The following is a 22,860-nucleotide window of genomic DNA, read 5'->3' as shown; positions in this document are numbered from 1 at the left end:
TTTTTCATCACTCGTCCTGTAAAATGGGAGCCTTGATCTGACTCTATACTGCGTGGGAGGCCCCACCTTGTAAAGATGTGCTGGGTTAGGATTTTAGCTGTTGTTTTGGCCGTGTTTGTTCTGGATGGAAAAGCTGCCACCCATTTTGTGAAGGTGTCGATAACCACCAACACATACTTAAAACCATTTCTGCAGGGGGATAGGGCTCCCATATAATCTATTTGCAAATTCGTCCAGGGGGCATTAACGGGGTGGGTGTGACTTAGCTGAGCCTTTCTTGCATATCTGTCCGGATTGTTCTGTGCACAGATCAAGCAATTCTCAATGTAATGTGTAACATTGGCTTTTAAATCAGGCCACCAGCAGAGAGGTCTGGGGTGGGTTCAATGCCCTGGTGTCCATGATTGTCATGGAACTGACAAATAATTTGCTTCCTGTCCTGGCTGGGGACTACATAAATGCCGTCTTTTAGAATCACACTTTAGAATCATGTGTGGTCATCGCGTTTTTGAACTTATCATAAGGGGCTGGGAAGTTGCCTTTTAAAACTTCCCTGAGCTGCTCGTCTTCCTTTTGAGTCTTTGCCAAATCTTGAATGTTGGTCTGTGAGACCTGAACCGCGTGTACTGGGGTGCTTTCGGGGTGGTTCCAAAAGTGACCATGTCTGGAACCTGCTTTCGCTAGGACATCTGCTTTAACGTTACCAGGGGGGGGAAGAACGATGATGACTGCGAACTTTGATGATTCCATATTTACGGTCTTTGTCCGTTTTTAGGATATGCTGGAGTAATGGGGCTGAGGGTAGGGGTTTTCCGTCTGCTGAAACGAATCCTCTAGTTTCCCACAGGGGGAGGAATTCTATTAAACTGTTGCAGACATATAAACTGTCCGAATATATGTCGGCTGGGGTTGGAAACGAGTCGGGGTGGTCCCCAATGTACGCAATGGTTGCCAGTTCTGCTGCCTGCGAGCTTAAATGTCCTGGCAATTTTAACGAAATCTCTTCTAGGGCGCGTCCCTGCGCGTCCTCTACATAAATACCGCAACCGGTGATTCTTTTCCCATTTAAAACTGTGGAGGAGCCATCCACATAGATTCTAAGGGGTGCGCATGTGTCTGTGGGCTGGGGTCTCTGGGGGGGTTGTACCTGCTTTCCTGGGGCTGACTTTGGTATAAAGGGTCCTGTATTATGCTTTGTGGTGATGATCTCACACTCATGTGGGGTACCTGCATATTGTAAGTTCTCGGCTAGGAAAGCGTGGGTCTCGGTTCTCTTAACCGTGATGTCCCGTCCCTGTAAAAGAAGGGTCCAACTGGCTGCGTGGATCTGGCTGACTGTGCCATCCTTAAGTCTACCATCTAGTAGTAGCTGTGTTAGGGTGTGTTCAGTGAGAATGGTGATGGGGTTGAGTCCTGTGATGTAGGCAAAGTATTGTACTGCCCAAAAAACTGGGAGCAGGTGCCTTTCGCAGGCAGAATATCCTTGCTCGACTGGATCTAATACGCGTGAGCCACGGGGTCTAATCGATCATGTCGTTCTTGGAGGAGCACGGCCGAAAGGGTTCGGTCGTTATTTGCAACCTCAATTGCGAACGGGGAAAGAGGATCTGGGACCTGTAATGCGTGGGCTGTGCTGAGGGCTCTTTATAAAGCATTCACGGCATCCCTGTGCTGTGGAAGCCGTTCCCAAGGTGATTGTTTCTTGAGAGGTTCTTGATAGGGACGCTGCTTTAGTGGCAAAACTGTCAATATGGTTTCTGCAGTAGCCAACCAGTCCTAGAAATGACCGGAGGGCTGAGACATTGTGGGGAATGGGCAATTTGACGATCGAGTCGATTCTTTTCTGCTCGATCTCGCGTTTGCCATGTGTGATTACTGTTCCTAACTAAGTAAGTCACTTTTTCCTTTAAAATCTGGGCCTCCTTGGGGTTCACTTTACAGCCAATTTGTTGTAGGAGTCCTAATAATTCGGCGAGAAGCGAAATATACTTCGCTTCGGGCGCCCACTCAGTCAGCGGAACAATGGCCGTTGTTCGGTTCTGAGGCTGCTAGGGTCGAAGTGGTAGAGGAGAACAGCTAAGGTCGTCCGTCTGGTAGCGAGCGTTGACCTTGGACTTACTTGCTTCTGGTGCAGCTGGTGGAAGGGTCTCTCCGCTGTGAGAGCCGATTCCAAGAGAGTGATTCTCTCTTGGGACCTTCTTCTTATACCTGAAGGGGGCTTTGTGCGCTTTTAGGCGGGCCTTGAACTTGGCCCCAATCAATTGGGCCATTTCTTGATCATTCGCATTGATCCTGACCAATAAAGGGGTGTGTATCCTGATGGCTGGGCATGTCCTAGGTGGCCATTGGCCTGGCTTTGTTTTCTGCTTTCGGATTGGGGCACTGGCGCCGCGAGGTCTGGGGCCTGATCGGTTACTTAAGTATCTTCCTTTGTTCCCGGAGATGGGCCATCCATATGCTAATAGGCCTACAGTTTCAGTCTCGTCTGGGAGCTCTTTCTCCAATATGCAGACAGGCTCTGTGCCTGCTTGCTTTCTTAACATTGTCCATTTTTCCCTGCAATATTTGCAAATATCCATTTTGTATTCTGGAAGATGGCTACACACTCATCACTCGTGTAGTACCTGAATGGGAGAGACAACAGGAACTCACAGTGGGGTAGAAATGAACAACAGGTTTATTTCAGTACACACAAAATAACAAAACTATAACTACTTTCCCAGAAGGGCCACCCTGCACCTAGGTCATAGTTTTATACTGAGTCGGTTTCCCTTGTTAAGGGGAAACCCCACCCCCAATTACCAGGAATGTTCACACTCAGCAGTGTAAGGAAGGAAATGTAGACTTCCGGTGGCGGCTATGAAGGAGTAAGTCGCACTTTGGTGGCTCCCACTCGGGTCGCACCTTTGGACCTTTTCCCCCGATTGTTTACTGGACTTGATTTGAAAAATCAATGATAGAGGCAATTGTGTACTGGACTGCCACATCGGTGCATGGAGAGAAGGACGAGAAGTGCTCGCAAAGGCAGAAACAGACAGACCGAGAAGGCTTGGGCTAAAGCTGCAGTGGGAGAAGGCATGGCGAATGACCGGACCTCTGGCTTGTCGACCCAGCGGTTAATGGAGCAGCGATTGCAAGTTATCCAGGAAGGCTTCGCCTAGCAGAAGTGGGACTGCTTGGACACGATTAAAGAGTCAATTGCGCGGCTGGAGCTTAGATCGGGCAATCCAGAAAGTAGAGAAGACGCTGGCTGACCAGGAGGAACATCAAACTGCGGTGGAGTTGGGGGTGGGGCTGCTGAGAGACCAGCAGAAAAGGCTCCTGGAGAAGGTGGAGGACCTAGAGAATAGGTCCCGCCGGCAGAACTTGAGGATTGTTGGGCTCCCGGAGGGGTTCGAAAGAGCGGACGCTGGGGCATACATAGCGGACATGTTCGAGAAGCTGCTGGGGGATGGGGCATTCCCCCGCCCCTTGGAGGTGGACAGGGCTCACAGAGCGCTCGCGAGGAAACCACAAATGGGAGATCCCCCGAGGGCAATGGAGGTGAGATTCCACAGTGCTTGGACAAGGAGCGTATTTTACAATGGGCCACGCAGACACGGAGCTGCAAATGGGAGAACAGTGTCCTGCGGATCTATCAGGGCCTGAGTGCGGAGGTGGCCAGGAGAAGAGCGGGGTTCAATCAGATAAAGTCGACCCTTTTAAAGAAAAAGGTGAAGTTCGGACTGCTGTATCCGGCCCGTCTTTGGGTCAGTACGAGGAGCAACATTGTTATTTCGAGTCGCCTGAGGAAGCGCTGGACTTCGCGAAAAGGAAAGGGCTGGTGGCGGACTGAGAACTTTGGAATTTTGCTGCAATGTTAATGTTTTTAAAAGTTTCTCGTTTTTCGTTTTGTGGATGCTATTTGTAATGCCTATTGTATTGATTTGGGGCCAGTTGCAGAGAGGAGTGAGGTAAAGTTTATATTTACACTGTTGAGGGATGGAGGTGTGTTTGTTCAGATGCTGGTTCTTTTGCTTGATCTTTTTTTTGTTTAGAATTTTATTTTCTGTTGGGCAATTGTATTGGGATTGTTTGTCATCTGAATATGTGTGTATGAGCGGGGGGGGTGGGGTGGGGAGGGAACAATATGTGTGAGAATGTCTGGCCCCAGGGTGGGGGCCACCAAGCTAGTTGGGCGGGCTAGTTCAGCATAGTGGGGGTGAGCAGATAGGAACAGAAGAACTAGGAGCAGGAGTAGGCCATCTGGCCCCTCGAGCCTGCTCCGCCATTCAATGAGATCATGGCTGATCTTTTGTGGACTCAGCTCCACTTTCCGGCCCGAACACCATAACCCTTAATCCCTTTATTCTTCAAAAAACTATCTATCTTTATCTTAAAAACATTTAATGAAGGAGCCTCTACTGCTTCACTGGGCAAGGAATTCCATAGATTCACAACCCTTTAGGTGAAGAAGTTTCTCCTAAACTCAGTCGTAAATCTACTTGCCCTTATTTTGAGGCTATGCCCCCTAGTTCTGCTTTCACCCGCCAGTGGAAACAACCTGCCCGCATCTATCCTATCTATTCCCTTCAGAATTTTATATGTTTCTATAAGATCCCCCCGCATCCTCCTAATTCCAACGAGTTACAGTTCCAGTCTACTCAACCCTTGATCATCATTCAATTTCCTATCCCAAAATATATGTCACGCATTTTCTTAATGCAGGAATATCGCCATCGAAACTTATTCGAATCATTTCCAAATACATACGTTAACACTTGACTGCATGAACTAAATTCCACTGATTCCGAAAACTGCCACAGAGAGCAGTAGAGCGGAGCTGCTGAGTGTCTTTAAGACAGAGATAGATATGTTCTTGATTAAAAAGGGGATCAGGGGTTATGGGGAGAAGGCAGGAGAATGGGGATGAGAAAAATATCAGCCGTGATTGAATGGTGGAGCAGACTCAATGGGCTGAGTGGCCTAATTCTGCTCCTATGTCTTATGCCGTATGCCTGCTTGACCAAAATGGATAACCTCACATTTGTCAACACTGTATTCCATCTGCCAGACCCTAGCCCATTCACTTAGCCGATCCAAATCCCTCTGCAGACCTCCAGTATCCTCTGCACTTTTTGCTTTACCACTCATCTTAGTGCCGTCTGCAAACTTGGACACATTGCCCTTGGTCCCCAACTCCAAATCATCTATGTAAATTGTGAACAATTGTGGGCCCAACACTGAGGCATCTTTATCTTACGCAGCAACCTTTTGTGTGGCACCTTGTCAAAGGCTTTCTGGAAATCCAGATATACCACATCCATTGGCTCCCCGTTATCTACCGCACTGGTAATGTCCTCAAAAAATTCCACAAAATTAGTTAGGCACGACCTGCCCTTTATGAACCCATGCTGCATCTGCCCAATGGGACAATTTCCATCCAGATGCCTGGCTATTTCTTCCTTGATGATAGATTCCAGCATCTTCCCTACTACCGAAGTTAAGCTCACTGGCTTATAATTACCCGCTTTCTGCCTACCTCCTTTTTTAAACAGCGGTGTCACGTTTGCTAATTTCCAATCCGCCGGGACCACCCCAGAGTCTAGTGAATTTTGGTAAATTATCACGAGTGCATTTGCAATTTCCCTAGCCATCTCTTTTAACACTCTGGGATGCATTCCATCAGGGCCAGGAGACTTGTCTACCTTTAACCCCGTTAGCTTGCCCATCACTATCTCCTTAGTGATAACAATCATCTCAAGGTCCTCACCTGTCATAGCCTCATTTCCATCAGACACTGGCATGTTATTTGTGTCTTCCACTGTGAAGACCGACCCAAAAAACCTGTTCAGTTCCTCAGCCATTTCCTCATCTCCCATTATTAAATCTCCCTTGTCATCCTCTAAAGGACCAATATTTACCTTTGCCACTCTTTTTTTGTTTTAGATATTTGTAGAAACTTTTACTATCTGTTTTTATATTCTGAGCAAGTTTACACTCATAATCTATCTTACTCTTCTTTATAGCTTTTTTAGTAGTTTTCTGTTGCCCCTTAAAGATTTCCCAGTCCTCTAGGTTTGCACTGAGTGCTGAATTTGGTGCATTTGAGTGCTATAGTGAGAGCTTGGTGACTGAGGGAGTTAGGTGAGGAGGGAGTAAGGTGCTCCTTTCATTTTCTTTCCTACATTTCCGCAAAGAGTGAGAAGAGAGCCAGGAGTTTACAGAGAGTGCAGCTGACTGGGAGCAGAATCGGAGGGCGGAGATCCAGTTGGTCCACAGGGCAACTATATTCTGTAAGGTAAGAGGGGATGGAGGCTAGGCCAGTAGGATGTAGGATGTGAGTGGTGAGGGATACCACCGGTGTCCCCGCTGACTATACCTGCGGGAAGTGCACCCAACTCCAGCTCCTCAGAGACCGTGTTAGGGAACTGGAGCTGAAGCTGGACGAACGTCGGATCATCCGGGAGGCAGAGGGGGTGATAGAGAAGAGTTACAGAGAGGTAACCACACCCAAGGTACAGGACAAGAATAGCTGGGTTACAGTCAGGGGGAAAAAAACAAACAGGCAGACAGTGCAGGGATCCCTCGTGGCCGTTCCGCTTCAAAACAAGTATACCGTTTTGGATGCTGTTGGGGGGGATGACCTACCGGGGGAAGGCCTCTGGCACTGAGTCTGGCTCTGGGGCTCGGAAGAGAAGGGGGGAGAATAGAAAAGCAATAGTTGTAGGAGATTCAATGGTTAGGGGAATAGATAGGAGATTCTGTGGCCGCGAGCGAGACTCCCAGAAGGTATGTTGACTCCCGAGTGCCAGGGCCAGGGATGTCTCGGATCGTGTCTTCAGGATCCTTAAGGGGGAGGGGGTGCAGCCAGAAGTCGTGGTGCACATTGGTACGAACGACGTAGGTAGGAAAAGGGGTGTGGAGGTAATAAACGAGTTTAGGGAGTTAGGCTGGAAGTTAAAAGCCAGGACAGGCAGAGTTGTCATCTCTGGTTTGTTGCCGGTGGCACGTAATAGTGAGGCTAGGAATAGGGAGAGAGTGCAGCTGAACACGTGGCTGCAGGGATGGTGTAGGAGGGAGGGCTTCAGCTATTTGGATAATTGGAGCGCATTCTGGGGAAGGTGGGACCTGTACAAGCAGGACGGGTTGCATCTGAACCAGAGGGCCACCAATATCCTGGGAGGCAGGTTTTCTAGTACTCTTCGGGAGGGTTTAAACTAATTTGGCAGAGGAATGGGAACCGGATTTGTAGTCCAGCAACTAAGGTAGCCGATATTCAGGACGCCAAAGCGTGTAATGAGGCAGTGGGGAATGGAACACTGACAAAGGAGAGTACTTGCAGGCACGGAGATGGGTTGAAGTGTGTATACTTCAACGCAAGGAGCATCAGGAATAAGGTGGGTGAACTTAAGGCACGGATCGGTACTCGGGACTACGATGTGGTGGCCATCACGGAAACTTGGATAGAGGAGGGGCAGAAATGGTTGTTGGGGTCCCTGGTTATAGATGTTTCAATAAGATTAGGGAGGGTGGTAAAAGAGGTGGGTGGGGGGGGTTGGCATTGTTAATTAGAGATAGTATAACAGCTGCAGAAAGGCAGTTCGAGGAGGATCTGCCTACTGAGGTAGTATGGGTTGAAGTCAGAAATAGGAAAGGAGCAGTCACCTTGTTAGGAGTTTTCTATAGTTTTCTATGTGGAGGAACAGATTGGGAAACAGATCTTGGAAAGGTGCAGAAGTCACAGGGTAGTAGTCATTGGTGACTTTAACTTCCCAAACATTGAGTGGAAACTCTTTCGATCAAATAGTTTGGATGGGGTGGTGTTTGTGCAGTGTGTCCAGGAAGCTTTTCTAACACAGTATGTAGATTGTCTGACCAGAGGAGGGGCAATATTGGATTTAGTACTTGGTAATGAACCAGGGCAAGTGATAGTTTTGTTAGCGGGGGAGCATTTTGGAGATAGTGACCACAATTCTGTGACTTTCACTTTAGTAATGGAGAGGGATAGGTGCGTGCAACAGGGCAAGGTTTACAATTGGGGGAAGGGTAAATACGATGTTGTCAGACAAGAATTGAAGTGCATAAGTTGGGAACATAGGTTGTCAGGGAAGGACACAAGTGAAATGTGGAACTTGTTCAAGGAACAGGTACTAGGTGTCCATGATATGTATGTCCCTGTCAGGCAGGGAAGTGATGGTCGGGTGAGGGAACCATGGTTGACAAGAGAGGTTGAATGTCTTGTTAAGAGGAAAAAGGAGACTTATGTAAGGCTGAGGAAAGGGCGTTGGAGGGATACAAGATAGCCAGGAGAGAACTGAAGAAAGGGATTAGGAGAGCTAAGAGAGGGCATGAACAATCTTTGGCAGGTAGGATCAATGAAAACCCCAAGGCCTTTTACACATATGTGAGAAATATGAGAATGACTAGAGCGAGGGTAGGTCCGATCAAGGACAGTAGCGGGAGATTGTGTATTGAGTCTGAAGAGATAGGAGAGGTCTTGAGCGAGTACTTTTCTTCTGTATTTACAAATGAGAGGGGCCATATTGTTGGAGAGGACAGTGTGAAACAGATTGGTAAGCTCGAGGAAATACTTGTTAGGAAGGAAAATGTGTTGGGCATTTTGAAAACTTGAGGATAGTCAAGTCCCCCGGGCCTGACAGGATATATCCAAGGATTCTATGGGAAGCAAGAGATGAAATTGCAGAGCCGTTGGCAATGATCTTTTCGTCCTCACTATCAACAGGGGTGGTACCAGGGGATTGGAGAGTGGCGAATGTCGTGCCCCTGTTCAAAAAAGGGACTAGGGATAACCCTGGGAATTGCAGGCCAGTTAGTCTTACTTCGGTGGTAGGCAAAGTCATGGAAAGGGTACTGAAGGATAGGATTTCTGAGCATCTGGAAAGACACTTCTTGATTAGGGATAGTCAGCAGGGATTTGTGAGGGGTAGGTCTTGCCTTACAAGTCTTCTTGAATTCTTTGAGGAGGTGACCAAGCATGTGGATGAAGGTAAAGCAGTGGATGTAGTGTACATGCATTTTAGTAAGGCATTTGATAAAGTTCCCCATGGTAGGCGTCTGCAGAAAGTAAGGAGGCATGGGATAGTGGGAAATTTGGCCAGTTGGATAACGAACTGGCTAACTGATAGAAGTCAGACAGTGGTGGTGGATGGCAAATATTCAGCCTGGATCCCAGTTACCAGTGGCGTACCGCAGGGATCAGTTCTGGGTCCTCTGCTGTTTGTGATTTTCATTAATGACTTGGATGAGGGAGTTGAAGGGTGGGTCAGTAAATTTGCAGACAATACGAAAATTGGTGGAGTTGTGGATAGTGAGGAGGGCTGTTGTCGGCTGCAAAGAGACATAGATAGGATGCAGAGCTGGGCTGAGAAGTGGCAGATAGAGTTTTACCCTGAAAAGTGTGCGGTTGTCCATTTTAGAAGGACAAATATGAATGCGGAATACAGGGTTAACGGTAGAGGTCTTGGCAATGTGGAGGAGCAGAGAGATTTTGGGGTCTATGTTCATGCATCTTTGAAAGTTGCCACTCAAGTGGATAGAGCTGTGAAGAAGGCCTATGGTGTCCTAACGTTCATTAGCAGCGGGATTGAATTTAAGAGCCGTGAGGTGATGATGTAGCTGTACAAAACCTAAGGCCACATTTGGAGTACTGTGTACAGTTCTGGTCGCCTCATTTTAGGAAGGATGTGGAAGCTCTGGAAAAGGTGCAAAGGAGATTTACCAGGATGTTGCCTGGAATGGAGAGTAGGTCTTATGAGGAAAGGTTGAGGGTGCAAGACCTTTTCTCATTAGAACGGAGAAGGATGAGGGGCGACTTGATAGAGGTTTATAAGATGATCAGGGGAATAGATAAAGTAGACAGTCAGAGAATTTTTCACCGGGTGGAACAAACCATTACAAGTGGACATAAATTTAAGGTGAAAGGTGGAAGATATAGGAGGGATGTCAGAGGTAGGTTCTTTACCCAGAGAGTAGTGGGGGCATGGAATGCACTGCCTGTGGAAGTAGTTGAGTCGGAAACATTAGGGACCTTCAAGCAGCTATTGGATAGGTACATGGATTACGGTAAAATAATATAGTGTCGATTTATTTGTTCTTAAGGGCAGCACGGTAGCATTGTGGATAGCACAATTGCTTCACAGCTCCAGGTCCCAGGTTCGATTCCGGCTTGGGTCACTGTCTGTGCGGAGTCTGCACATCCTCGCCGTGTCTGCGTGGGTTTCCTCCGGGTGCTCCGGGTTCCCCTCACAGTCCAGGTTACGTGGATTGGCCATGATAAATTGCCCTTAGTGTCCAAAATTGCCCTTAGTGTTGGGTGGAGGTGTTGACTTTGGGTAGGGTGCTCTTTCCAAGAGCCGGTGCAGACTCAGTGGGCACTGTTAATTCAATGATAATCTATGACAAAGGTTCGGCACAACTTTGTAGGCCGAAGGGCCTGTTCTGTACTGTATTTTTCTATGTTCTATGTTCTCGTCTCCCACTAAAATTTGCCACTTTGTATGCTTTTTCCTTCAATTTGATACTCTCCCTTATTTCCTTAGATATCCACGGTCGATTTTCCCTCTTTCTACCATCCTTCCTTTTTGTTGGTATAAACCTTTGCTGAACACTGAAAAATCGCTTGGAAGGTTCTCTACTATTCCTCAACTGTTTCACCATAAAATCTTTGCTCCCAGTCTACCTTGGCTAGTTCTTCTCTCATCCCATTGTAATCTCCTTTGTTTAAGCACAAAACACTAGTGTTTGATTTTACCTTCTCACCCTCCATCTGTATTTTAAATTCCACCATATTGTGATCGCTCCTTCCAAGAGGATCCCTAACTGTGAGATCATGAATCAATCCTGTCTCATTACACAGGACCAGTTCTAGGACCGCATGTTCCCTCGTAGGTTCCATTACATACTGTTCTCGGAAACTATCGTGGATACATTCTATAAACTCCTCCTCAAAGCTTCCTTGACCGACCTGGTTCAACCAATTAACATGTAGATTAAAATCCCCCATGATAACTGCTGTACCATTTCTACATGCATCCGTTATTTCTTTGTTTATTGTCTGCCCCACCATAATGTTACTATTTGGCAGCCTATAGACTACTCCTATCAGTGACGTTTTTGCCTTACTATTCCTGATTTCCACCCAAATGGATTCAACCTTATCCTCCATAGCACCAATGTCATCCCTTTCTATTGTCCGGATATCATCCTTAAATAACAGACCTCTCCTAAATTATATTTCCTCTTAACTTTTCTCCTCATTTTCCTTGTCGTTGAACCAATATCTTCATGTAACAACCTGCTGCGTCGCTTACCATTAATCTTTTTACTTCCCGTTTTATTCTTTTTAGTATTCCTGGTCCTATTCACTGAGCTCCCCTCAGTCACTGTACCTTGTACTGTCGCCCTTTTTGATTTATGACTGTGGCTTCTCTGCCTTACACTTTCCCCCTTACTACCTTTTGTTTCTGTCCCCGTTTTACTACCTTCCAACTTCGTGCATCGGTTCCCATCCAATGTTAGGCTTATCAAAGGGGTCGATTTACATTGTGCTGGTTCTAGGGGGGGAAGGGGGGGGGGAAATGTTCTGCTGACGAGGGTGGGACTGTTGCTGAGGGACAGAGAGGAGGTCAGGGGCGGAGGCTGCCTGGAGGCAAACCGGTGAAGGCGCGGGGCGTGGGCTGGAGACTGACCCAAGAAAGGTGATGGCTGATCGGCTTAGGGGGGAGGCGATGAGCCCCCCAACTAGGCTGATCACTTGGAAAGTACGAGGGCTAAATGGGCCGGTCAAGAGGGCATGCGTGTTCGCGCATTTGAGAGAACTGAAGGCGGATGTGGTAATGCTGCAGGAGACGCACCTTAGAGTAGCTGACCAGATTAGATTAAGGAAAGCTTGGGTCATACAGGTCTTTCATTCGGGACAGGACTCGAAGCCTAGAGGGGTCACGATCCTGATCAACTGGCGGGTGGTGTTTGAGGCGGGAAGAATAGTTTTGGATGTGGGAGGCCGGTACATTATGGTCAGTGGGAAATTGGGGGGGGGGGTGCGGGTGCAGGTGGTACTCGTAAATGTGTATGCGCCAAATTGGGACGATGTGGAGTTTATAAACAGGATGCTGGGAAAGATGCCGGACCTGGATTCGCATGAGTTGGTCATGGGAGGGGACTTTAACACAGTTATTGACCCTGGTTTAGACCGGTCAAGCTCAAAAACGGGCAGGCTGCCAGCACTGGCAAAGGAACGAAAAGGGTTCATGTAGCAAATCGGGGGTGGGTGGACCCATGGAAATTTGGGCAGCCGAGGGTGAAGGAGTTCTCCTACTCACACGTGCATAAAATGTACTCCCGGATTGATTTCTTTATTCTGAGCAGGGCTTTACTGACGCGGGTGGTGGACACGGGGTATTCGGCAATCGCAATCTCAGATGATGCCCCGCACTGGGTTGACCCACAGTTTATTAAAGACATAACCAGCGCCCGCAGTGGAGGTTAGACGTGGATCTTTTAGCTGACGAAGGGGTGTGTGGGCGGTTGAGGAAATGTATTCAGAACTACCTGCAGGTCAATGACACGGGGGAAGTTTCGGCAGCGGTGGTCTGGGAAGCATTGAAGGCGGTGGTCAGAGGGGAGCTGATCTCGATACGGGCCCATAGGGAGAAGGTAGACTGGGCAGAGACGGACCGACTGGTAAAGGAGATACTACAGATCGATAGGAGGTATGCGGAGACCCCAGAGGCAGAGCTTTTAAGGGAACGGCAGAGGCTACAGGCAGAGTTTGGTTTGTTAACCACAGGGAGGGCGGTGGAGCAGCTGAGAAAGGCGAGGGGGGTGATTTATGAGCATGGAGAGAAGGCCAGCAGAATGCTGGCGCAGCAGCTTAGAAAGAGGGAGGCAGCCAAGGAGATAGGGTAAGTAAAGGATGAAGATGGGAACCTGGTTGGAGACTCAGCAGGGGTGAATAAGGCATTTAAGGAGTTTTATAGTAGGTTGTATGAGTCGGAAACCCCGACGGGGTTGGATGGGATGAGGCACTTCTTAGGGGGGCTGAATTTCCCGAAGGTGGACGGGGAGCGGGTTGAAGGGCTGGGGGCCCTGATCGGGTTGGAAGAGATAGCAGAGGATCTGAAGGCCATGCAGTTGGGTAAAGCCCTGGGGCCGGATGGGCACCCAGTGGAGTTCTATAAAACGTTCTCTGGGATATTGGGGCCGTTGTTGATAAGGACATTCAATGAGGCAAGGGAAAGAGGGGTGCTTTCCCTGACAATGTTACAGGCCACAATTTCGCTGATCCTGAAGCGGGACAAGAACCCAGAGCTGTGTGGGTCCTACAGGCCGATATCCCTACTGAATGTGGATGCCAAACTGCTGGCCAAAATTTTGTCCTCTAGGATTGAGGATTGTGTTCCGGACGTTATTGGGGAGGACCAGATGGGGTTTGTTCAGGGAAGGCAGTTGGTGGCCAATGTAAGAAAGCTATTAAACGTGATCATGATGCCCCCGGAAGTTAGGGAGGTGGAGGTAGTGGTCGCAATGGACGCAGGGAAGGCCTTTGATTGAGTAGAATGGGAATATCTGTGGGAGGTACTGGAATGGTTCAGATTTTGGGGGGGGGCTTTATTGACTGGGTCAGGGTGCTGTATCAGGCTCCTGTGGCGAGCGTACGGATGAATAGGACAACATTAGACTATTTTAGGCTGCATTGGGGGTCGAGACGGGGATGCCCCCTCGCCCCACAGTTGTTCGCGTTAGCCATAGAGCCGCTGGCAATTGCACTGAGAGCCTCAAGGGGCTGGTCCGCGGGGGGAGTGGAACACAGAATCTCGCTTTACGCAGACGGCCTGCTCCTGTATGTCTTAGACCCAGCAGAGGGGTTGGAAGAAATCATGAGGATTCTGGAGGAATTTGGCCGGTTTTCGGGGTAAAAACTAAATATGGGGTAAAGTGAGATGTTTGCGATCCAGGCGAGGGGACAGGAGAGGCGACTGGGGGAGCTGCCATTTAGGGTGGTAGGGGGAAGCTTTCGGTACCTAGGCATCCAAGTGGCGCAGGAATGGGAATGGCTGCAGAAACTAAATTTGGCCCGACTAGTGGACCAAATGAAGGACTATTTTCGGAGATGGGACCCGCTTCCGTTGTCACTAGCTGGGAGGGTGCAGACGGTGAAGGTGAAAGTCCTCCCGAGATTTCTGTTTGTGTTTCAGTGTCTTCCCATCTTAATTCCGCGGTCCTTTTTTAAACGGGTCAACAAAGTGATCACTGGCTTTGTATGAGCGGGCAAGACCCCGCGAGTGAAGAATGGGATGCTTGAGCGGAGCCGGGGAGAGGGCGGGCTGGCGCTGCCAAACTTCAGTAACTACTATTACGTGCCTAACTAATTTAGTGGAATTTTTTGAGGACATTACCAGTGTGGTAGATAACGGGGAGCCAATGGATGTGGTATATCTGGATTTCCAGAAAGCTTTTGACAAGGTGCCACACAAAAGGTTGCTGCATAAGATAAAGCTGCGTGGCATGAAGGGTAAAGTAGTAGCATGGATAGAGGATTGGTTAATTAATAGAAAGCAAAGAGTGGGGATTAATAGGTGTTTCTCGGGTTGGCAATCAGTAGCTAGTGGTGTCCCTCAGGGATCAGTGTTGGGCCCACAATTGTTCACAATTTACATAGATGATTTGGAGTTGGGGACCAAGGGCAATGTGTCCAAGTTTGCAGACGACACTAAGGTGAGTGGTAAAGCAAAAAGTGCAGAGGATACTGGAAGTCTGCAGAGGGATTTGGATAGGTTAAGTGAATGGGCTAGGGTCTGGCAGATATAATACAATGTTGCCAAATGTGAGGTTATCCATTTCGGTAGGAATAACAGCAAAAGGGATTATTATTTAAATGATAAAATATTAAAACATGCTGCTGTGCAGAGAGACCTGGGTATGCTAGTGCATTAGTCGCAAAAAGTTGGTTTACAGGTGCAACAGGTGATTAAGAAGGCAAATGGAGTTTTGTCCTTCATTGCTAGAGGGATGGAGTTTAAGACTAGGGAGGTTATGCTGCAATTGTACAAGGTGTTAGTGAGGCCACACCTGGAGTATTGTGTTCAGTTTTGGTCTCCTTACCTGAGAAAGGACGTACTGGTGCTGGAGGATGTGCAGAGGAGATTCATTAGGTTAATCCCAGAGTTGAGGGGATTGGATTACGAGGAGAGGTTGAGTAGACTGGGACTGTACTCGTTGGAATTTAGAAGGATGCGGGGGATCTTATAGAAACATATAAAATTATGAAGGGAATAGATAGGATAGATGCGGGCAGGTTGTTTCCACTGGCGGGTGAAAGCAGAACTAGGGGGCATAGCCTCAAAATAAGGGGAAGTAGATTTAGGACTGAGTTTAGGAGGAACTTCTTCACCCAAATGGTTGTGAATCTATGGAATTCCTTGCCCAGTGAAGCAGTTGAGGCTCCTTCATTAAATGTTTTTAAGATAACGATAGATAGTTTTTTGAAGAATAAAGGGATTAAGGGTTATGGTGTTCGGGCCGGAAAGTGGAGCTGAGTCCACAAAAGATCAGCCATGATCTCATTGAATGGCGGAGCAGGCTCGAGGGGCCAGATGGCCTACTCGTGCTCCTAGTTCTTATGTTCTTACATTCTTATGTTCTTATGACAGAGTGGATAATCAGATGCTCTTTCCTAGGGTAGGAGAGTCAAGTATTAGGGGCCAAAGGTTTAAAGTGCGTGGGGAAAAGCTTATAACAGATGTGCGAGGCACATTTATTACGCAGAGGGTGGTAAATATATGGAACGCGCTGCCTGGGGAGGTGATGAGAGCAGGTACGATAGCGGCATTTAAGGGGCATCTAGACAAATATATGAATAGGGTGAGAATGGAAGGATACAGACTCCTTAAATGCATACGTTTTTTGTTTAGGCAGGCATCATGGTCAGCGCAGGCTTGGAGGGCCGAAGGCCCGTTCCTGTGACTGTATTGTTTTTTGTTCTTGGTTTTGTTATACATAATTTCTGATTTGCAGATCCACGCTGACCCAGCCCAATCCTACTATTATTTTCTCATGGTTTATTTATCTTGGCATTTCTCCTTACTAAGACAAGGGAATCTCATTGTGAATGTGTAATGTCATTGGGCAATATAAACATCTTAATTCAATACAACTGTTATGAAGTCATAAAACAGACATTCAACATGGGTATCTTCAGATGTGTGCCTAATCCTTTGTTCCACCAATTTTACTTTAGATCCTCTAACACCACCACAGCTATCTTTTGATCAGTCCACTGCGGTTTACTTAGAAGAAGAAACAGTCACCATGACTTGCAATGTGAACCCAGATTACCTGGGTGAAATCTACTTTTACAGAGAGAATCAACTTATGAATTCTCATCAGCTCATCACAAAGGACAATATTGGAACATTTTTGGCTACCAGTGAAAGCCAAGGAGGACGTTACCACTGCAAATATGGAGCTTACACTAAAACAAGGTGGTTCGAATCACAGTTCAGCAAGTCTGTGACAGTCACTATAGTGGGTGAGTAAAGGGGAAAATAGATTTTCAATACTCTGTTCAATGTTCTTTGAATTTTCAAAACAAATTATGTTTATTTTACCGTGATAATGGTTAACATTCCAAGGAAGAGTTGCTGAACCCAGTTCTTGACAAGATCCCTGCAACAATGGCCCCTGAACACGCAGACAAAAGCATATACTAGTTTTGGTTCTAAGAACAAAGAACAATACAGCACAGGAACAGGCTCTTCGGCCCTCCAAGTCTGTACCGGTCATGATACCAACCTTTGTCAAAATCCTCACCACTTCCTTGTGCCATATCCCTCTACACCCATCATATCCATGTGTTTGTCAAGATGCCTTTTGAACGGCGTTAATGTATCTGCTTCTACAACGTCCCCTGGCAACGTGTTCCAGGCACTCACCACTCGCTGCGTAAAAAACCTGCCTCGCACATAAACATTGCCCCACGGACCTCAAACCTATGCCCCCTGGTGACTGACCCCTCCACCCTGGGAAAGAGTGCCTACCCATCCACTCTATTCATGCCCCTCAGAATTTTGTAGACCTATATCAGATCACCCTTCAATCTCTGTCTTTCTAATGAAAACAGTCCGAGTCTATTCAGCTTCTCCACATAGCTAACACCCACCAGACCAGGCAACATCCTGGTAAACCTCCTCTGCATCCTCTCCAAAGCCTTCACATCCTTGTGATAGTGTTGCAACCAGAGTTGTATGCAATATTACAAGTGCGGCCTTACCAAGGTTCTATACAACTGCGGCATGACGCCAGTTTTTATACTTAATGCCCCATCCAATCAGCTGTTTTACATTCCAGCTATTTTACTGTCAGTTTACGTTGGTAGAGTCTAAACTGGTATTATCATAACTGTCAGTACTGCAAGGGTTAATGAAGTGTTTAGAGTAGCCACCAGAGGAAGTTACAGTTACAAATATATAAATCAGTGATGCCTTGTGTGAGAGTATGTGCAGGAGTTAGCTAGTGAGAGTCAGAAGTACAGATCATAGTTTAAACCAGTAGTAAGATTAGCTGTAGATGAGTGTAGTTTAGATGTTATTAATCAACTGTGTATTCTTTAGGAGTATGTGTCGAATCCAAGTTAGTATTGTTAATACATTTATAGCTTTGTTTAAATTCAAGCTATTTTGTGGTTTTTGTGAACACTGCGCCAACCATCCTGAAATAAGCAACACAAAGAACACCACATGGTACCAGGAGTATTTTTCTATTAGTAAACAAAAGTTAGGTGAGGAAAGAATAGCATTAGGAGATTGAAGAAGCAATCCAGAATCTACAGAACTCAGAAAATATACCACGAAGACTAATCAGAAGATGGAAAGTCTCAAGAAGCCTGATCACTAGAAGACAAAATAAACTATGCCAGAACTGGCCTTTCTTTAAACAGCAGTTTGAAGTTTTTCTTTCTGGCTCTGCGCTTGCAAGTGCCTCAGACCAAAGAAAAACAGCACTCCTATTAAATTTGGCTGGACCGCAAGCATTAGAACTTTATAATTCGTTTGAATTCACTGCTGATGAGGATAAAAATAAATACAACATGGTGCCACAAAGGTTATACACACTGTAAGAAGCAGGTGAATGAGACCGATCAGAGCTACATGTTCAGAAAACAGCTGCAGTTAAGAGGGGAGTCAGTAGATTCTGTCATAACAGCTTTCAAGATCCGAGCACAGTCCTGTAATTTTTCTTCAGCCTTCCATTCTATGCTGCGCGATCAAATTGTGTTCAGGATAAATGATGAACATTTGCACAAAAAATGCTGAGACGACTGGTTTTATCGCTTGAAGACGCAATTAATTTGTGCAGGGCCAGTGAACAGGCATTGAGTGAATATGCAGAGTTAGTGGCAAAAGGAAAGAGCACAAATTTGGGAAACGTGGCTGAAGCCATTAATGCTGTGTCACAGCAAAGAAGACTGTGTACAACGGCCAGTGGCCATTTTGAGAGTGAGGTCACAAGCATGATGACATGCACACGCTGTGGACACGCCCACATTAAAACAATTGTCGGGCAAAAGGCAAACAATGTTCCAATTGTTGCAAGTTGAACCACTTTGCAGCACAGTGTCATTTATTAGAAACTGTTCCAGTAACCAAATTTAAAAAGTTCATTAGTGATTTCAGACGGATCCAAAGTGTTAAGAGTGAAGAGTAAAAATCCAACATCGCAGAGTATAGGGAGGATTGCTCACCATATTCACTTTCGGACACTTTCATGATAGAAGCGGTCACTTGGATTAATTTACTGGATCGAAATGAGAAATCAGTACACGAGCTCTGGAAGAAAATTAATGAGTGGACTGTCTGATTCGAAATAAATGGAACACGGGTCACTGTCCGTGTGGAGTTTGCACATTCTCCCAGGTGGATTGGCCATGCTAAATTGCCCCTCAATTGGCAAAAATGAATTGGGCACTTTAAACATATTTAAATATAAATAAATGGAACACTAATATAATTTAAAATTGACACAGGAGCGCATGCGAATATGATCACAGAACGATCTTTAAGGCAAGCGTATAAGGAACCACTAATAAAGCATAGGCTCACAGATTACAACGGTAATACGATAGTCACAAGAAGATCCTGCTGTTGTTAAGAATGGAAACATAAAGATACCCATCGACTTTGAGGTGGTAGAGGGTGAGAAGTCATCATTAATTGGAGTGGATGCTTGTGAAAAGCTGAACCTGGTGAAGCGTATTCACACAACTGACAGTGTGACGGATACGCTACAGGGTGACATTGAACTATTGGACTAGTATGCTCATGTCTTTTCGGAAATGGGCACCTTTCCTTTTACATATTCGAAAAATGATGCCAAACCAGTAATACATGTGCCACCGTGAGTGCCGGCTCAATTAAGAGAGCTGCTCAAAGCTGAGCTTGAGCGCATGCAGAAACAGAATGTCATCTCCAAGGTCACACAGCCGACGGAATGGGTCAGTTCGATGGTCTGCGTGCGCAAAACCAATGCAGACCTATGGATCTGTTTTGATCCAAAGGACCTTAATGTCATCATCATAGGGAACAGTTCCCAAGAGGGAAGAAATCACTTCTGAAATGGCTAATGCCAAGCTATTCGTGAAGCTGGACCATCCAAAGGCTTTTGGCAGCTCAAGCTGGATGTTCCACAAGGTCTACAAGATTCTCGGGGGCATGGATGGAGTGGATGGGCAGGGAGGAGGGCCCAGTCACCAGGGGGCATAGGTTTAAGGTCTGTTGGACAAAGTTTAGAGGAGATGTGTGAGGCAGATTTTTTACACAGTGGGTAGTGAGTGCCTGGAATGCATTGCCAGGGGAGGTTGTGGAAGCAGATACATTAACGGCGTTCGAAAGGCATCTTGACAAACACATGGATAGGATGGGTAGAGATGGATACAGCACAAGGCAGTGCTGAGGGTTTTGGCAAAGGTTGGTATCATGATCGGTACAGGCTTGGAGGGCCGAAGGGCTTGTTCCTGTACTGTTGTTCGTTGTTCCGAGCAGCAGGCTATGCACATTTAATACGCCTATCGGGAGGTACTGTTTTAATCGGCTGCCATTTGGTATCATACCGGCATCATAGATATTCCATAGAGCCATGGAGATTATCATCGAGGGGATTCCAGGGGTGCGAGTCTACGTGGATGACATCATCATTTGGTCCAACACCCCAGAACAGCACATGAACAGGCTCAGGAAGGTGTTCGACAGGGTTCAACACTATGGCCTCAAATTGAACCGTGACCAGTGTCAGTTTGGCACAGGTTAAAATTCTTGGGTGACATAATTTCACAAGAAGGAATTTGATTGGATCCAGACAAGGTCAAGGCCTTTGGGGAAATGCTGATTCCAGTGGACAAGAAGGCGATTATACGAATGCTCGGAGTGGTGAACTTTATGGGAAAGTTCATTCCCAACTTATCAAGTTGCACACGAGCCCTAAGGAACCTCATTAATAACAATGTTCCATTTGAATTGCAGCGGAGTGGCAGGACATGAAGTCAGTCCTGACCACTGCTCCACTGTTGACATTCTATAACTCCACAAGAGAGATGAAGATCTCCACTGATACCAGCAAACAGGGTATCGACGCAGTCCTCCTACAGATGGATAACCACGAGATGCAACAACCAATTGCGGAGGGGTCTCGATCAATGATTCCCATGGAGTAGAGATGCGTGCAGATTGAAAAAGAGTGCCTTGGCCTCATCATAGGTATCACAAAATTTCACAACCACGTCTGTGGCCTATTGCACTTCACGGTTGAAACGGATCACAGGCCATTGGTGAACATCATCAGAAAAGACCTAAATGAGATGTCTCCGCAGTTGCAGCGGATGATGATGAAGCTCAGGCGATATGATTTCGACCTGGTCTGTACACCAGGGAAAGACACAGTTGTGGCGGATACCTTATCCAGGGCAACCATTGATGATGAAACATCAAAACCCGAGATAGTCCAAATAGTGGAATCTCAAGCCTGTTTCTTTACCGAGATACTACCAGTGTCTGCCCACAAACTACAGACCATAAAAACTAAAACCGAAAAGGATTTGATGCTCCAGGAGGTGAAACAATACCTAAAAGAAGGGTGGCCTACTGGATGTCGATCTGCCTCCGAGATATAAGAGGTGATCTTTCTACAGTAGATGGATTCCTGCTCAAGGGAGATAGGATTGTGATTCCTCCCAGGTTATGCTTTGGGATTCTGCAGCAGATTCACGAGGGTCATCAAGACATCAAAATGTCGTCAGCGAGGTGTATTGGCCGGGAATAAACAGAAATATCGACCAATATGTTCAAGCATGCACAATTTGTCAGATGCATCAGCCAGCACAGAGCAAAGAAAGCATGAAAGAGATGGAAATCGTTACCAGTCCATGGAGCAAAGTGGGCATGGACTTATTCTATTTCCAGGGTCATGACTACATAATGGTCATAGACTATTACTCCAACTTTCCAGAGGTGATGATGCTGAGTGATTTGACTGCCAGATTGATGATATAGGCAACAAAATCAATTTTTGCATGCCATGTGATATCCCTCAATGTTGTCTCTGACAATGGCCCATGCAGGAAGGGGGATGAGGTCCTGTAGCAGGAGCTGGGAGCTAGGCAGAAAGTTAAAAGACAGGACCTCAAGGGTTGTAATCTCAGGATTACTCCCTGTGACACGTGCCAGTGAGGCTAGAAATAGGAAGATAGAGCAGCTAAACACATGGCGAAACAGCTGGAGTAGGAGGGAGGGTTTCCATTATCTGGACCACTGGGAGCTCTGCCGGGGCAGGTGTGACCTGTATAAGAAGGACGGGTTGCATCTAAAGTGGAGAGGCATAAATATCCTGGCCGCGAGGTTTGCTAGTGTCACACGGGAGGGTTTAAACTAGTATGGCAGGGGGGTGGGCACCGGAGCAATAGGTCAAAAGGTGAAAAAGTTGAGGGACAACTAGGGAATAGGGTCAGTGTGGCTCTGAGGCAGAGCAGACAGGGAGAAGTTGCTGAACACAGAGGGTCTGGTGGCCTGAAGTGCATATGTTTTAATGCAAGAAGTATTACGGGTAAGGCAGATGAACTTAGAGCTTGAATTAGTACCTGGAGCTATGATGTTGTTGCCATCACAGAGACCTGGTTGAGGGAAGGACAGGATTGGCAGCTAAACGTTCCAGGATTTAGATGTTTCAGGCGGGATAAAGGGGGATGTAAAAGGTGTGCAGGAGTTGCGCTACTGGTTAGGGAGAATATCACAGCTGTACTACGGGAGGACACCTCAGAGGGCAGCGAGGCTATATGGGTAGAGATCAGGAATAAAAAGGGTGCAGTCACAATGTTGGGGGTTTACTACAGGCCTCCCAACAGCCAGCGAGAGATAGAGGAACAGATAGGTAGACAGTACTTAGAAAGTAGTAGAGCAACAGGGTTGTTGTGATGGGAGACTTCAACTTCCCCAATATTGATTGGGACTCACTTACTGCTAGAGGCTTGGACAGGGCGGAGTTTGTCAGGAGCATCCAGGAGTGCGTCTTAAAACAATTGTAGATAGTCCAACTAGGAAAGGAGCTGTACTGGACCTGGCACTGGGGAATGAGCCCGTCCTGGTGGTAGAAGTTTCAGGAGGGGAGCATTTCGGGTACAGTGACCACAATTCAGTAAGTTTTAAAGTGCTGGTGGACAAGGATAAGAGTGGTCCTCGGGTGATTGTGCTAAATTGGGGGAAGGCTAATTATGACAATATTAGGCGGGAACTGAAGAACAGAGATTGGGGGCGGATGTTTGAGGGCAAATCAACATCTGACATGTGCGAGTTTTTCAAATGTCAGTTGAAAGGA

At 46.8% G+C, this 22,860-nt stretch overlaps 1 protein-coding gene across 1 annotated transcript in view; it reads left to right on the top strand.

Moving 5' to 3' along the window:
* LOC140398321 (Fc receptor-like protein 5) overlaps positions 1-22,860 on the top strand; it is a 293,198-nt gene that overhangs the window by 95,150 nt on the left and 175,188 nt on the right. Inside the window, exon 7 of the mRNA XM_072486879.1 lies at positions 16,241-16,531. Coding sequence (XP_072342980.1) covers positions 16,241-16,531 — 291 coding nt within the window. The remainder of the gene's footprint in view (positions 1-16,240; positions 16,532-22,860) is intronic.

The sequence above is a fragment of the Scyliorhinus torazame genome, chromosome 21 (genome assembly GCF_047496885.1).
Source record: "Scyliorhinus torazame isolate Kashiwa2021f chromosome 21, sScyTor2.1, whole genome shotgun sequence".
Lineage (NCBI taxonomy): Eukaryota > Metazoa > Chordata > Chondrichthyes > Carcharhiniformes > Scyliorhinidae > Scyliorhinus > Scyliorhinus torazame.
The sequence above is the reverse complement of the archived record's forward strand: the minus strand, read 5'-3'. Positions and strand labels throughout refer to the sequence as shown.